This window comes from Lissotriton vulgaris, chromosome 1_1, assembly GCF_964263255.1.
Source record: "Lissotriton vulgaris chromosome 1_1, aLisVul1.2, whole genome shotgun sequence".
Taxonomy (NCBI): domain Eukaryota; kingdom Metazoa; phylum Chordata; class Amphibia; order Caudata; family Salamandridae; genus Lissotriton; species Lissotriton vulgaris.
Genome location: NC_141685.1, coordinates 1909421274 through 1909438996, shown reverse-complemented (window position 1 = coordinate 1909438996; position 17723 = coordinate 1909421274). Strand labels below are relative to the sequence as shown.

The window sequence follows — 17723 nt, the reverse complement described above, 5'->3', positions numbered from 1 at the left end:
AGTTCCTGTTGCTCTTGGACCTTCAGATTGGGAATCATTTTAGTCTTTGGAGTAGGGTTGTCTGTCTTAGGCCTGTGGTATTTCTGTAAAACCTAAGGTTATATTTGACGCAGAGCATTGATAAATTAAAAGGTTGGTGCAGGTAAGAATTACTTTAAAACCTTATTATCTGCCTTTGCTGACTCAGCATAGATTATTGGCAGTCACAGCAATATGTCTATTACTGCAATTAAGTTAGTCTCCGTTTATCACCAATTTCCCTTTTTTAATTTCGTCTGACGTCACGGTGGGCGTGTGCGGAGGACGGTCGGGGGCCGCCCTAACCACGCCAAGTCATAAATCACCTGCACCGCGGCGGAATTCCAGCCGCGGTCAACGGGTTAAGAAGCTGAACATTTCAATGTGTTGCTTCTTGTGTGCCACTTAAACTGCACGTTTGAGGCCACATCCGTCCTCCTTCCTTAGTTACTTATTGAAAAGTGGAAAATGTTCAAGAGTTTGTATCTGTCCAACACCAATTCACTGTTGCCATATGAAGTGTACTCAATGCATCTTTTTACCTAAACAAATCTTTAGTTAAAAGAATACGGCATTCGTTCAGTAAGCAAACGAGAGAGCTAAAAGGTGAACTGCCACTCCTTTGCCATATGCCTTGTAATATCTCCACTAGCTGTCGAGTGTGGTAAAGGCCAGGTGTCTTCCTTGGCCCAGGTTGACAAAGTCATTGCGGTACTTGACAAATTAATGGCAGTGGAGGTGTTATCTCCTGTTAGAAAGAAAGGCTTGACATTTCTGACTGCTTGAAATTTCCAATTTCAGCACTTTGCTGACATTTACAGTCAAAGCATGAAACACAATAATGCAATAAGCTTTGGAATTTGCAGTGGATATGTGTCCATATTTTGATAGGAGTTATTAGGTGTAAAGATTTAGAAGCAGTTTATGTGGTAAAGTATGTAAAAAATAGTTCAGAGCCTCCACAAGATCTTGGTGTTTCCTCTTATTAGTCAATTGTGACACTCATCACTAGCATTTCCAGTGACTCCTTATGCTAGAAATTAAAGAGCATGAGAAACAATTTAGAGCTGTAAGGTACTCCCCATAAAATAACATTCAAACTACATTAAAATTGCTTTTTACCCCCTCTATTAACGGTTATTGAAGAAGAGAGCATAGTATGCTAAAATCTTGTCCTGCAAGCCCACACAGCAGATTTCGGTAACATTGAAGTCCTCATACTGCGATACGGATAACAAATACAGAAGCTGTAATTTATAATCTTGAAGGTTAGTTTCTATAATGCAGCCAATGCATATTGTTAATGTTGTAGGGAGTGGTGATTTAATTAGTAAGTGGTACAAAATACATGTACCTATAGTTTTACCATGAGCAGGTGATCAGTTGAAAATGGATCTTCATTTTATGGTTCTGGTGTACCTTTTTGAAGAGTGGGCTTACTTTGTTTGCCTCTTGGTAAAACGTCTACACTGTATTTGATTTGGGGCCGATGTGATTAAAACTGTCATAGCTTGCTTTTCCACATTATGCTAGAACATCTGAACAAAGACTTTGATGGGGCTCAAGATGCCAAGCAGGGTTAATGGCCTGAGGAATTCGGGGGTGGTCACAGTCAAACATTGAACTAGACCTATGGAAAGTTTTATCGTTATGAATGATGAGTCTAGTAGCGAATCTGCCAGCATTAGAAATAGAGACCTGGGTTCAAATCACTGCACAGGCACTTGATCAAAACTGTGTTTTTGAGCAAATCTTTTAATCTTGCTGTTCCTAAATATTTGAACTGCATTTGTGAAGATGTGGAATGTAACATAATGTTGTAGTTCAAAAACGTAAATTCTCCTACTTGATGTACACTGTCTTGACTAATACCCATCATAATGTCCAGTGCTTCTTCTGTGATAGGTTTAGTATTAAAATGTAAATACGTGTAATTCTGCAATATAAAATAACTATATATTGTGCTATTCATGTCCTAATCACTATGCTGCCCCATCATGCCCTGGTTTCTTAGATGTGGTTTCAGCTTGAACACATGCGTCCAAACCTTCCATTTACAGCAACCAATGTAGAATTTAAAAAGATTTAATGCACAGCATTCTGCTGCACCTTGAAATTAGGTTTCCGTCATATGAAATGTCTTAAACTGCATTTTTATCATTTTAAAAGCACAGTTAGAGAAAATGCTATAACAAAATAGTGACTCGTGTTCTCCAGAAGAGTTCTGCCCTATTCTTATCTACCATTTTTTTACTGTTCCGTATAAGCTTGAAGGAAGATTAAATATAGTGTATTAATCTTCAATCCCTCTCCTTTGAGTTCTCCAGTACTCCACAAAATGATTGTGTCTCCGTAATAACTACCATGGAGCCACAGCACAAGTGTCCAACATGTTGAGTGCAGCTCACTTTTTTCCCTCCACTAACCTTTTCAATCGAAATTAACAGACTAACATGTTCACTTCACAAATTCCATATTAAACTATACTAACATACTACCCAAATAACTGAATAACATATCCACTACTCAAATTACTTCATATTTTTTTTATTTTTACTACACTAATTTTCAACAGTAATCCTTTATGGGTTCCGGAGTGGCGTGCTACTCGCCAGAAAAGCGATTTAACACCAACAAGTGCTATATGAATTCACATCTTTCTTCCCCTTTTATCCCTCCGCTATCCTTTTCACTCTAAGTAACTGACTAATATCCACCACTGAAATTACTTCATATTTCACCATATTAATTCACCACTAATCCTTTGTAGGCTTCCTGAATAGAGTGTGTCAACAAGCGCTATATCAATACAAACCTTTGTCCTCCTCTATCCTTCTGCATTCATTCCAAATCCAAATAACTGACTAACCTATCCACCACTTAAAATGAATTTGCATGTTTCACTATACTAATTCAACACTAATCCTATATGGGCCCCGGAGTAGCGTGCTACTCGCCGAAAAAGCGTGTTGACGCCTCGTCAGGGGTAGTAAACGCTATATAAATGCAATTACATTACAATACAATATTGATTTCAAGATTGTTGGTATTTGTCAACGACATGCTTCCCTCTATTTTTGATATTCTACAGTGTATTCAACAGTGGCTACCAGCGATGTCTTAGATCTATACATATAAATGTTGTTAATTGCTATTAAATGAAGTAAGAGTTTAACTAATTGTGTTTTGATTAAAGTGGACTTTTGAAGATTAACATGGTTAATATTGGAAAAACGTAACCTATCCAACAAAAGTGCTGGGTCCTTTAATTGAATTTGCCTGATGCAGTTTCAAAATGCTGATGTTTATTTAAGAAAGAACCTCTCAACCCATCAATGTCAACTTAATGCGGTTTCAGCATATAAAACCATAAAATTTATTGATGCATAAAAATTTCTTAAAATATAAACACAGTTCATCACAATTGAATTACAATCCACGATGGTCCATAGTAATCCACAACATAAGGTGCAATGTTAAATACAAATAATCTTAACCCTTGATTTAAAAAACCAGCCAGCAAAGTAAATTGTTCCCTGGACTTATACTAGGGTATATATATCTTAAAATAAGCTTACACCCTAACCCTAGTTAACATTTAATCAAGACAAGCCCTAGCCTTCACCACGGGTTTCAGGTAACTAAGGACAAAAAAGATACATTCATCCTGCAACAGTTGTAAATACAGGACAGCTGGGCGAGCCTGCTTAAAATTCATCCTCTTTAAAATTGGGGCGATAAAAGACTTCTGGGGGACCTCCTAAAATTGACAAAATACTACAAAGTGTAGCAAATCCTGTAGAGACTCCCCGTCGCAGCCACAGGGTGCTAACATCTGGCCTCTACTACTCCCCCTAGGTATGGCAAGCAGGAGGTGAAAAAGATCCAGGCGAAACATGGTTAATAAAAACGTTCATAAATATGTAAAACCCCCAGGAGATAAGGCTCAGCTAGTGATGTCTTTAACATTATACGTTTACGGACGCTGGATTTCTGTAATTCCAGCTCTCCCCTTTCCAGTTTCCTTAGACTGCTAAAGGAGTCCCTTATTAACCCCACATCCTTTTTGGTCATACCTCTACTTTTTGTTTGTGTTGATGATTATTAATTCAAGGACCATTTCCCCCAACAGTGCTGTTCCATGGCGCTGTTACAATTTGCTTTTGCCACTGTCATTTTGCCATCTTGCACCTTTGTAAAATTAATGTTACATAACTTGGTGGCATAAAAAAGTTGGAAAGGCAAGTTTGTTGACACTGAGGTATCTTTTAGCAACCTGAATGGTCTCTTCCTCAGCTCTGTACTTTGAGATTTATGACAATCTGCTGACAAAGAACAATACAGTTCTACTGTGTGGCATCAGTGGCATTCACAAAGGTAGAAATTCGATGAGATCCTCTTGCCTTAAGGAGAAACCCCTTTCATTGTAAATTGTGTGTGTTTTTAATGTGTTGATCTTTCATCTAAAGCTTTTAGAATCCTGCCAGGTAATCTTCTTCAAAATGTTATTTTGCTTGGCAATGTGTTATCTCAAGACCCAGGGGTTTATAAGTAGTCATTCACAATGAAATTTGCCCACGTCCACATTCTATGGTTATCCAGAGTCACAGAGAATAAAAGTGCGGATGGGTTGGTACGGTCATGTGTACCAGATTGTTCAGAATAACAAAATATAAAATCAATTAACATCTTTCCCTATGAGGTGTGCTTGGAGGTCTGTGAAAATCACATAAACAGCTGTTTTTGTTAAACAGGTACCAGATTCAATACGAAAATGCCAGCGTGCTGGTATCACTGTACGAATGGTCACTGGCGATAACATCAACACCGCTCGTGCAATCGCAACGAAGTGTGGTATACTGCACCCCGGGGAGGAGTTCTTGTGCATTGAGGGCAAAGAATTTAACAGGCGGATACGAAATGAAAAAGGAGAGGTACATTTACTCCCTACACGTTTTAAAAAAAAATATTTTAAGTTTATTTACTTTTAACATTTTTATTGTACAGTTATAATGGGTAATGTTTTGACGTTTAAATCTTATTCACAGATTGAACAAGAACGCATAGACAAGCTTTGGCCTAAGCTCCGTGTACTTGCAAGATCTTCCCCGACTGATAAACATACCCTTGTGAAAGGTATATTTAATTTCATGTTCACTATTTTACATTTTCAGTAATAACTTCAAATCTCTGCTTCATTTACATTTTCTATGTGAGCTTTATTTCCAGAAAATTTCTCATTTGCTGGATTTCCTTAAGCCTGCCCAAAAGAACTGAAAAAGAAAGAATAGCTTTAATCCTGTTTGTGATGTCACCGCACCATGCACGTAGCAGTCCCTCAGATTTTAGCACTCCCCATTTTTTTTCATGTGTGCATCTTTATTCCCTTATCTTGGTTTATCAGTCTGTCCTTATTTTCAGTTGTGTTTGTGCTGTACTGAATCTGCTATAGTTCAGCCTGTATTTGCAGTGCCTTGCCTTACCTTGGATTTGTGATAAAACTTATGGATCCTTCACCCATTCATTTCTTTCTATATTAAAAGCGGAATGACTAGGCATTTTAAACATGACTGAATAGGATGCAATGAAATTTCGAGTTCCATTCGTGAGTAAGCTGTCTCAAAGTGGAACAACCGCTGCTGCATAGCAAAGATGAGCGAAGGCCAGCTCTTCCAGCTGGAGTGAAGCTTTAGAGTCAAGACTATCTGTCTTCACACTGTTCAGTTGCCTCTAGAGGAGGAATTCTTATATGTTCTAAGAGACCAGTTCATCTGATGTTTAGAGGAAAGCGAAGTCAAATAGTCTGTTATTCCTTCTTACTTACTGAAATTGAAATAGGTGGGAGTTGACACATGGCCCTCTTAAATGTATCTCTTATGCAGAGCTATTTTCACGCAGTTAAATATTCTGGTTTGCACCTGTTGCTTAATATGGTGCGAATACTACTGCCATCTAGTTTCAGATCAGAAAAATTGCAAATTGTTATAATCAAAGCCTTTTGCAGAAGTTAGGTGTGACTAAAATGAGGCATCCCTATTTCGATCTGAAGCCCCCAATGACTTGTGACAGACTCCTTTTGAACACTAGATACATTTGATCACTTTACACCCACATCATATCTAGTGCTGCAGTGGAGGACGAAAGACATTTCAAAGACTTTCCACTAAGTAAAAGAATAGCAACGTAGAAACTTTGGTACCTACTGAGAATGAAATACATTGCCAACACAACATTTTCAAGTCATACATGTGTATGAGGATGATGTATTTTTGGAGGAGTTACAAAGTTGTTTTGTAAAGCATAGAAACTAAGCTATTAAGTGATGCAGTCCCGCTTGCGTATTTAGTTTCATGTTGACTGTTAAAGGTTTTATCTTTAATATGATGAATTATGGCCAGGTTGTGCATTCCTTCAGAGGAATTAGTCCAAATGGATGATTTAGTGCAACATAAACACTGCTGCCAGGAACGAATTCTAGGCAGCAGATGGTCTGCCGCCAGACTACAGTTTACAATGCAAATTTTGCATCCTACTCGGATTGAATTGAGATCAAGGTGGGATGTGCTTGTGATACTAAAGCAGGCAGTAGATACTGATAGTTGGGGTCTAGTTAAGTAAGTCTTGGGGGTTTTGTGAAGAAGTGAGAAGAATAGGACCAGCTCCTCTCAGACTACCAAAGAAAACATCCTAGACACTGCAATATCAGTAGTAACGGGGTCTGCTCCAAGGTGTCCAAGGTACCTGAATGCATAAAGACCTCTTGGGGCCTTCAGGGATCGCTGGGACAGGTCCAAGCCCCCCACACAGTGCCCAGCTTGTCGACATCCTTACGAGAATGATCTTCACATTTTGTTTTTTTTTCAAAGCCTATCAAAGCCCAAGAAAATATTGGCTTGTCCCACTCTTGCAAAACCTTGGGTTCAGATTATATCTTCCCGCCTACAGAATACTAAAGACTGACCTATCCCCCCCTATTGTGTTTGCTGTCGCGAAGTTTTTAACAGTTGTCTGGCACATTCGTAACCGCTGTATCAAGTTAAATACAGTCAAAAGCATTGCTTGATATTTTTTAACTGTTACATTTTTTAATTGTCCATTTTATAATATTCCTTTGAATGTTTATTAATTGTTAACTTTTATGGATTTTTAATTCTCAAAATTACAATCGGATTTCCCTTTTCTTAATTGTTTTAAACTTTTGTTGTAACCGTTTATGATCCATAGTGATCGAAATAAAGATTGAAAAAAAAAATAAAGGGCAATACTTTTTAGTCTGATCAGTCTAATCAGGAGTAGACTAGGATTAGCCCAGTGTAGACCAAGGCCACGCAGTAGTGGATCTGTGGTGTCTATTCAGTAAAGTAATAGCAACAATGCATGATAAAGCATGGATGGCAGAGCAGTGGGCCACTAAAGTCTACCCAGTAATGTGATAGGAGCAAAACTGAATAAAATCTTTAGACCCCCATTTTGGATTTGGTTTTGGGTAAGATCTGGACACCACAGTAATGGTTCTGTGAAGCCTGCCCAAAAATTGAATAAAAGCAATGGAGGGTGAAACCTCAACGCCACTGTTGTGCGTCTGTGAAGCCTACCAGGAAGCAGAATTGGACCAATGCAAGGTGAAAGCTCGACATCACAGTAGTAGGCCTGAAGAACCTATCCACAAATATGTCAAAGGCTTTGTAAGGTGGAAAGGAAAGCAACCAACAAGTTTGCTAGCATGGGCTTATCATTATTGAGTTGGTTCTGGATAAGGCTGTAGCCCAGGGCAGCCTTGGACTGGCTGTTCAACTACTATTGCTCTGCCATTTAGAGCTCGAGGGAGCACATGTGGAATGGAGATCCTCCCTGAGGCAAGATGCATTTCATCCATGAACTCTTTTCAAACACCACACAGTAGCATATGTTAAAAATGGGATTTCTGGTTGGCTAAGGCTTGCATCAATACAAAAAATCCCTGTACCCTGAGCTTGGATTAGTATTCATCTAATGAGGCATATCACTGCGCTAGAAAATGTCCAATTTTAATTCTTACGCAATCGCCTACTGGAATTTAAAGTTAGGCGTTTATCTTCAAATGCCACAACCATCCAAAAACAAATTATTGTTTCTTTAAACATAAAAACAGGAGAGGAGAATCCTAAACCACTTTTCAACTCGACATGGCCACCAGTAGCTGCTCAGCTGAGACAGTCCACCATCCCACACTTAGAATGAAACAGACGTACAAAAATTTTGTGGTGAGGGGGAAGGCACCTCACGGGAGAACACCCTCGGGCCGTTTGGCTGATGTTTGCCAGATTCCTGCCCCTTTCTCATCATCGGTCGCCTTCTCTCCTCAAAATAAAGTGTCCAAACAAAACCACAAGTGTTGTGTATAAACAAACCGGTGCAAGACAAAACCATCCAAGGAATCACTCCTAGGTACAGAAAACGTGATTAAAAATCAGCAGACACACCAAATTTACAATTTTATTATTAGTTGTGGTGTGCGCCGGTAGATTAAAAAAGGTTGGTAGCTTAGTATCGCACAAAGCGCCAAAGCCAGGCAGAAACCACCACTCTAGTCGGTGCAAGGGAGTTACACATTGATGATAACCCCTGCTCACCCCCTTGGTAGCTTGGCACGAGCAGTCAGGCTTATCTCAGAGGCAATGTGTAAAGCGTTTGTGGAACACACACATACAGCAGCAACAAACTAGGCACACCGCAGAAGAAACTCAACACAAGGTTATATAAAAAATAGCCTCTGTATTGTCATAAACACATTAGAAACGTAATCACATAATATACACTGAGTCAACTGGCACTAGGCAATATTCACAGGGGATTATATACATGACCAGGCTACGGTCAGAACCATCAGATCAGGTAAGTAAATGCAAAACACAACCAGTAACTACTGGTACCATAATGACCCAAGCATTATGACATTAGCATTAGACACCATCCTAAAATTTCATTACATGACATTAGGCAATAAATCACGTTAGACCCAAACCTCACAAGCATAAACACGTTAAGCCTAAACCTCCTAAACATAAACATTATGTCATAGGCATCATATTCGGGCATTGCGCACTATCACAGAAAACTGACCCCAAGGCAAATTGGCCTTCTCTAGGGCTCCAATGCCCTATGTCCAGAATGTCAGAGCTTGGCTGCCAATGCGCAATTGCACTGGCACCACTGTGCCCCCTGGGTCCCCACTGGGATTCCTCCAAAGGGATCTGGCCTAAACTATGCAGCTGCCGATAATGACTGTACAGCTGTAAGGAAAAATGTGGGCGATACGGAGTAGGCTCCCGTTCCAGATTACAGCAATTGCGGGGTGGACACCCGCTATGTGTATATAAAAAAAAGGCAAAGTTGCGTGGTGGGCACCCGCTTGGTGCACACAAATGCGGGGTGGGCACCCACTCCTTTGGACAGAAATGTGGAGGAATCCCCACATCGGGATTTCCCCTAAATGCAAGGAAGCTCCATGCTGCGAAGCCCCAGCCCTCTCCTCTTGGGCAAATTAAAATATACGCACTCACAGGGCGCTAGCAAGCAGGCAGGCTACAGAGTCCTTTGTGCTTGGGAGACCACAGCCAGGCATGCCAGCATGCAGGGACCCCCAGGAAACAGCAGCTGGGTCCCGCTGTGGTTCCTCCTGGCAGTGGGTCCGCTCCAAGTAAGCACAAGCACAGAACCTTTTTGATGGGGTCACAGCCCCTACCTTCATACCACATTTTACTTTGTCTGCAGAGCACAGTGCTTGGGGGTAGTGGGGGACCAGCTAGAACTGGAGCACTCTGTTTACATTGCTCACACCCTTCTTTGGGGGATGGGGGCTCGGCCATCAGACACACCACAGGGGGGCTGAGCCAGCATTCTCTAGAGCAGGCACAATCCTATTCAGGGACTTCTCCTCCCACCACTCCAAATGCAGATGTCCCATTCAGCCTAGCGCTGACTCACCCTGCCTCTCCCGGAGCCACACACACATCACCAGCCCCTGTCACTCAAAAGCCAGACATGCAATTCACATCAGGTAGTCACACATAGCACACAGAAATGCCAACTTTTATAAGTGGCATTTCTAAAATAATTATAAATCTGCGCATACCATTGCGTAGCATTTATTATCACTATTCCAAACATACCAAACTTGACCACGCTGCGCCTCTCATATCAGGAATTACTACTGAAACACATATAAGGGACTCCCCAATGCATTCTTTTGGGAGGGCAGCCCCACAGTAGTGAGAAACCAAAATGGCTGTTTGTCACTACCAGGACATGTCACACACTTAAGGTACATTTCCTATTTTTTACCTACAATGCACCCTACCCATAGGGATAGCTAGGGCCTATCTTAGGGGTGACTGACGTAGTAAAAGGGGGGTCACGGACATGGCACACACTTTAGGTGCCATGTCACAGCGGCAGTGACACTGCGTGCACAGGCCCTACAATGGCAGAGGCCTGAGATAGGTGTGAAAGGCTACTTTGGTGGGTGGCGCAATCAGCGCTGCAAGCCCACCAGTAGCATTTAATTTACCAGCCCTGGGTATATGAGATACCGCTTTACAAGGGACTGACAGGTAAATTAAATAGGCAAAACAGGTGTAGACCAATCTTACCATATTTATCACAGAGAGCAAACACACTTTACACTGGACAGCAGTGCTAAAGTGCCCAGAGTCCAAAAACCAACAACACCATGTCTGAAAACAGGCTAGGTAAAAGGCACAAAATGTAGGGATGACCCTGCAAAAAGGGCCAAGTCCAACAAGCATGTTCTGGAAAGTTACTACCAGCATGACTGATGGCCAATGTTCCTTCAGAGCGAGGATGTCATTTGCTATTCCAGTCTCTAGAACATGCCTCGCAGGAGCTGTGTAGAAGCTGAATGGTAGTATTTCACTATGAACAAAATATGTTTGCTACAATCGTACAAGAAAAATGTATTGAAAATCGACATCTTGTATTTCTGATGAGCAAAGCCATTCAATGTGAGAAAATATAAAAAAAATAAAGGTAAAGAATAAATGGACAGGGTTTTGTGTAGTTTCTGGCTCAGCCATGAGGTAAGAGGTGTACCCAGACTCCACTGTTGTAGTCTGGCTAAACAACAAAAGGAACACACACTGCTTTGTGATAAATGTTGACACCTATTGAGAAGTTAATTTTATGCAGTTGTGCAACCATTCCCTATCTTTATGGAGTTGTGTAAGTGGCTAATGAACTGATAGTCTTCATCTGCTTCAAATTCCTGGCCAAGGTCCTTACATCCAAGAAAGCGACGTTGCATGGCAAGTATTTCAAGTGTGTCCAATCCATTGGTTAGAATGGAACACTCATTACCCGACCAGCTCTACCTTGTTTTTCTAATATGGGCAGTGCTTAGTTAGTTACTTAATGAATGGCGGTGCCCAAAGCACTGCTTAAAAGACAAAGGCCAGTGCTATTTAATGTGTACGCACTGAATCCCAAGTCTGCTTAGTCCTGAATCCACACCATACTTTTTTAATCCACTGCCAGACAATCACGGTACCTTTATCTCACTCTAGAGGTTCCTCCTTTCGCCCTTGTACGCAGGTTTTCCGTCTTCTATCTCTTCATTCCCGTTTGTGTGTTGTCCCCTCTCTTGCTCTCGAGAAATGTCTGATGAGAAAAAATAAGTGCCGGTGGTCCCCGCCGGCACCAAAATGAGTACCGATGGACCCTATCAGCTGAAATTAAGCACTGAATAAGGGCATCCCACTACATGGAATTTTCTCAGGGTTTTTCTTTTTAACAGAAGCCCTCATTAGGTTTTGTAAAACTATAATCTTTGCCTGGCCTCTTGCTGTAGTTAGAGATCACTTTCAACGCATGTCACAGTAAAGAATGCCGAGGCACAAGCTTCTTAAGATGTAAAAGATGCGATAACATTTCAACTAGCGCATAGTGAACTGGGTAAAGTTTATTTTGAAGGCTCTAAATGCCGAAAGATGGTCACTTAAAGTAGGTCTGGCTGAAGACGCTTTCAGTTGCTTCAGAATAAGTAATACCATCTGTGGGCATCTTTAAATATCCATTTCCGGGTGCCATTGTGCCACATTTCTGGTACTCTGATAGTGTTGAACTTCCTCCTGTGGTCCATGAAAAACAATTTTCTGTGGGCCTTGGTCCTTCTGTATGAATGAAGGGCCAGTATGAAGTTTCCAAGCCGTACCTGAATGTCTCAACATGCAGAGGTTGTTTAAATACTCCTGCAGATAAATGTTTTTAATCTTGACGAGGAAGCCAAGGATGAATTTGGGGGCAGAAAAGCGTAAATTAATGTGTTGAAAAAAGTTTGAAATACTGCTTAGAGTACTTTCCACCAGTTGTTTCAAACTTGAATGTAAGTAAGTGTGTCAAAGTTTGCTTAACAGTATTCGTGATCAATATGTGCTCATTCTGTTTCATTCACTTTATCAGCTGTTTGGTGGCCTTAAAGTTATAGCAGAGGCCTCCTGAAAGGCTTGTAGTTATGGGGATGATATTGTGTTTGTACCCCGCCGTAGGCAATTCTTTCTTTAGATTTAAGATATACTGGCTCTTTGAAACCTTTTTCCTTAAGATACTGGAAAAGTATAATGTTGGTTCATTAGCTCATTTGTCACCTTCGCATTGATGTCTGACTCTTTTACAGTGTGACAAAAGCTACGCAAGACTTTGAATATTAGCACTTCTCCTTGCAAAGAATAGTACATGTGAAATGAACCACAGACTGAATAAGGGGAGGAAATAACTGAAACAGAGGGATACGATGTAGGCTGTGAATATTTTTGTTTTAGTTGCCCCCCTTTACCCTGTCTCGCGGCACTCTGTCTTGTAATGATGCATTAATATTTTTACAGGAACATATTTCAATATATTTTGTTTTTAAAGCATCCGAATCAAATACATGTTTCATATGGCTTTAAAATTGCATTGTTTAAATTGTAGATTATGACGTAGCGTTACATGTTTAATGAAGATAATTTAAACTCACGCAAATTCTTTTTTTATCCCTAGGAATAATTGACAGTACAGTCACAGAACAAAGGCAAGTAGTTGCAGTTACTGGTGATGGCACCAACGATGGACCAGCACTTAAGAAGGCAGATGTTGGATTCGCTATGGTAAGAGTTTCAATTTTCAATGACTCCTTTAAATACACAGCGCATATAACCGCCATTGATAAAAGGATTTTACAACTGGATTCGGTAAAGTTCAGTCTGGTCCAAGTTCCTTATTTCTATCTTATAGGTTTGACATAAAAGTGAGTGTAAGACATAGAAGCAATATTGAATTCTATATATATTTTTCTTGATCATTAATTAGTAAAATATTCAGCTGAATGTATGCTATCTACTGGCATGCTTTCTTTTGTTTTTAGTTTAATAGAATTATCAAAGTATGGTGTAGTTTACGTGAGCTATATTTCCGAAAATGTTATAATGATAATTAAGAACGTTCCTCTCACATATTCTAAATCTGGTTCATCTGGGTCAGCCAGTAGCCACGTTTGTGCATTTATTGTTTTATTTACAAGCATTTCAGATTTCTCAGACATTCTTTATCCTGCACTAATTAGACTATTTATAAGGAATTAAAACATTTGAGATGTGGCCGATGAGGTTCGCTTTAGAGGGTCTATTCAGTCTATCGAAACAGCCAGATTTGATATCCGATTTACCTCAAACAAAGTAACCACAGCTGTGGGGTTTTCTGGATTTCGGTGATGCAGCTGCTTCCCCAGGGAGACGTGCTGTTTTGCTACTATACTAAAATACTAGTAACCAGAATCCTAAGCTCATACTCCAAAGCTACTATTCGCCTCTGAATAAATCCCAAAATGCTAGAATTCGTTTTGAAAAATAGATTGAAGCAGATGATCCAAGTACACTGACCGACTCCGATGTCCATCCAAAGAATGGATCATCTCTTGCACTGTCAAAAGCAATGTCATTTATGTGTCGGGCATAAGCATCACTGCTTTCCATGTTATAATCGGACCAGTCCTAGTGAGCATCCTTACCTTGATGTTTTGATGTGTTTCTGAGGAAAATTCTGCAGCTTCCTGGTTCTACTGGCTACTCAAGACAGCATGTACCCACGCCTCCCCCATGGGTCACTGGCTTGGACGTATTCTAGAACACTGTCAGATAGCACAGAAATCAGGATCTGCTGAGAAATCTCTGTATTTCCTTTTTTTGTGTTGGAGGGATGTTATTGGTAGGTGAATATCTGTCCTTTGTGGTCCATGGGAACTGCCTTTGGTCTAGAGTGCAGATGAGCCATTGATGAATGCATGTTCCTCCTGAATAGGAAATGTCGGATTTATAGATGAGATGGGAAACTCTTCATAGGATAAGTGTTGATTTCTCTCATGCAAATTGGTACCTCCCCGTCCCAATCCAAAATGACCTTAGAATAATCATTTTTAGGTACAGCTAGCACTACAAATGACACATTCCACTTGGAATATTCTCTCCTGACCTATGCTTAACAAGAATATTTCAAAAGCATGGGGGAGGGGGGTCACTGGTCTTCACAACCATTTCCCTTGCACATTGTTTTTGCTTATAACGATTAGGTAAAATAGTGATTTCCGGTATAATGAAAGGATTTAGCGAGGTAAGGGGAAGACCTCATACTGGGCAGAATAGCAAAAGGAATAAGTAGATTTAGGGTTTCAATAGAGTGAGCAGGATCAGAAGATGAGTCACTTTGAGTATGCATATGAGTATAGTGTCCAGTTAAAGGGATTCAAGAGCATGGTGATGATGTTGATGGGGTAGTTCAGGTGAGGGTCAATATTAGAAAGATTGGGTCAAAGAAAATTAACTTGTACATATTTCATTTTTAAGTGCACAAAGTGGCTGATGGCACTTAATAACCATATCATGGAAATAGAAGTAGTCTGACAAACCACACAATAAAGAAAAGAACGCAACAATATCATAATGCCTTCCATAATTAACTGTTATGACAAATAGTTGTTAAAAAGAAAGCTATTCAAAACAATTAGGAAAACAAAGTACGATAGGTTTGAACTCTTTGGCAATCTTGCCAGATCTAAGCCTAGCTACTTGTACATGTATGCTCCCACAGGCTTGGAGCTTAGCAGCCAGGTAAAAAGGTCAATGTATTTTATTGAACGCAGCTCATGTCAAATTAAATGTGGAATTCCAAAGGCATCCAGTGCATGAATTTAGCTATGTGGGCTGTTGTGCATATGTATTTTTTAACCTTTGATGAAACAAGCAATTGAATGTAATATGGCCATCAAAAGGAGAAGGTGAATCACAAAGCCATTATGTCCTTCAGTGTGGGGGAACTCAAATGACTAGACAGTTCTGAATTCACAATGAGTAAAACGATTTTTCTAGCAGGAAAGGAATTGTTGAAATTGTTTTGTGTGCACCTTCTTGGCAATAGGAGCTGGCATTGTCCCCTTGGAATCAAGCTAGGAACTAAGCCATTGGTGTGAATTAATCATTAAATGTGTTGCAACACTTTTAGTATCTGCCATACCAAATGAGAAATGTAGAAACCCAGTCTTGGATGCAATTTTGGAATTGCTTCAACCGTGTCCCTCCTACCTCCTTATGGGATCCTCAGATGCTCCATGTAATTATTCTGCACTAGCAGTACACTATCTCCAGTGTAACTGAATAAACGGTGGTAGAGGAGGGAGTGAAGAGAACCTCATCAAGCAATATACAATGAAAATCATAACATTAGGTATAAAGATAGAATAGTTAGCTGATGAAAGATCAAGAATCAGGAGTAAGCAGGTACCCCACTATGAGTACATTGCATAATATTATACACACACCTCATATTGCTGACTCACTATTTTGTTATAGCTGGAGGTCATATTAATGACCTATTAGGAGGTCACTTTGATCAATTTGAGGTTACGGAGTTCTGAAAAGAGATTGAATGTTGCTCATGATTTCAAGGGAGAGTTTCTGTAATAGGGTTGGTGCAAGTCCCGGTTTTAGAGAAGTAATATTGATACATGCCTTAATTATCCTTTGTAAGTTCCCAGGAGCAAGTGTTTTTTTAGTTATCTGTAAAGTTACAGATACCTAAAAGTTAAATTTTATTGGCTGCAAAGAAAATTTCAATTGGGAAATGACCAATAAATTTCGTTTGGATAAACCATCAGAACTGAACATTTGAGCCCCGGTGTTTTTACTACAGGAAGTTGATATAAAAAATCGAGTGGATAACAAACTCGAAAATAAGGACAATAAGAATAATTTGGATGACCCTAATCATTTGACTTTGAGTTCCGCATTTCAACGAAATTGTGTACTCTTAATATTAACTATTGAGGAGTGCTCAGGCGGAATTCTTTCTGATTTTTGCTGCACCCAGAGTTTTCTTTGGGTCCTGTGGGATAGATTGGTAACCTATTCCTCTCCCTTGGAAGCACTTATATGCAACTGCATCATTTATGAGATCACTTTGCCTGTACTAGCTGTTGTGCGCCTGAATCTATACCTGGTTACCTTCTTTTTACATTATTTAAAGAAGTTTGAGCTGGTTCTGGATAGTGAACATAAGGTAGTCGCATGTCTAGGAATCCTACTTACAATGTGTGGCAAATTTGTAGACATTTTGGTGGTAGGTATTTCGAGGACATTGTAGTGTGGGTCAAGGAAAATGAAGGATGCATGACGGCCATTATGCCCCTGTGCATTGCCATTCGAATGTGAGCAGTATGGACGTACTTAAGAGAAACCCATATTGCTGTGCTGCGTATATACTAATGTGTAAGTTGTTCTTCCAAAATTGTATGATTAAGTATCAAGGACCCCCTGAAGGAATGAATGAACCAGTCCTAGGTCAGGGAAAAAATGAGTGAAATAAAACAACCTAGGCACTAAGGTGTTGCAGCTTGTCAAACCTAAGGAGTAATAGAGAGGTACGACTACACAGGAATCAGTTTCTGACATTTATTGATATTCGCATTAAAAACAGACAAAACATTAAACAAAATTATATAGATTAAAACTTCAAAAAAATACATCACAGTACACAGGTTTTCAAACAAATGTAAATTAAATCAATTATTAATACATACAATGTCAACAATACAAAAATAAAATACAAATTTAAAAAGTGGCACAAATATTGTTTCTATTGTATTTTATTTTTGTATTGTTGACATTGTATGTATTAATAATTGATTTAATTTACATTTGTTTGAAAACCTGTGTACTGTGATGTATTTTTTTGACCTGTGCCCACAAAATAGCTTTGTGACTGAATGCTTTTGATGCTTCGATTCATTAGCATCGTGGTCTGGAGATAAGAGAAAACATGACACAGCTGTGCATTAGCATCTGCGTACACATTACCTACATGTTGATACCAGTCACCCATCCTCCTTCGACTGGTGGTAGCTCATGAAAATAGATACTTGTGCAGAAAAAGGCACTCCTTGTCCCTCGCATAGTACCCTAGGGTTACTTCCTTTTTCCCATTACATTTAGCCTCTACTTTGAACCTCTCGGATCCATTCATGCATACAGCAGCATCAACACCCATCAATGTGTAGTTGATACCCAACTCTACTTAAAAGTATCCTGATATAATGGCATACCGACACTGCAAGAACTCATCCACTTTTGGATGTCCACTTATTTCCTGAAGCTAAGACTTATAAAAACGGAATTCCTACAGTT

General features: G+C 39.8%; 1 protein-coding gene across 5 annotated transcripts in view; it reads left to right on the top strand.

Moving 5' to 3' along the window:
- ATP2B1 (ATPase plasma membrane Ca2+ transporting 1) overlaps window positions 1-17723 on the top strand; it is a 428175-nt gene that overhangs the window by 280777 nt on the left and 129675 nt on the right. For all 5 annotated transcript variants that reach the window (XM_086919543.1, XM_086919538.1, XM_086919544.1 and 2 more), the window contains exons 13-15: window positions 4773-4952; window positions 5067-5154; window positions 13054-13160. In XM_086919543.1, the coding sequence (XP_086775669.1) occupies window positions 4773-4952; window positions 5067-5154; window positions 13054-13160 (375 nt within the window). The remainder of the gene's footprint in view (window positions 1-4772; window positions 4953-5066; window positions 5155-13053; window positions 13161-17723) is intronic.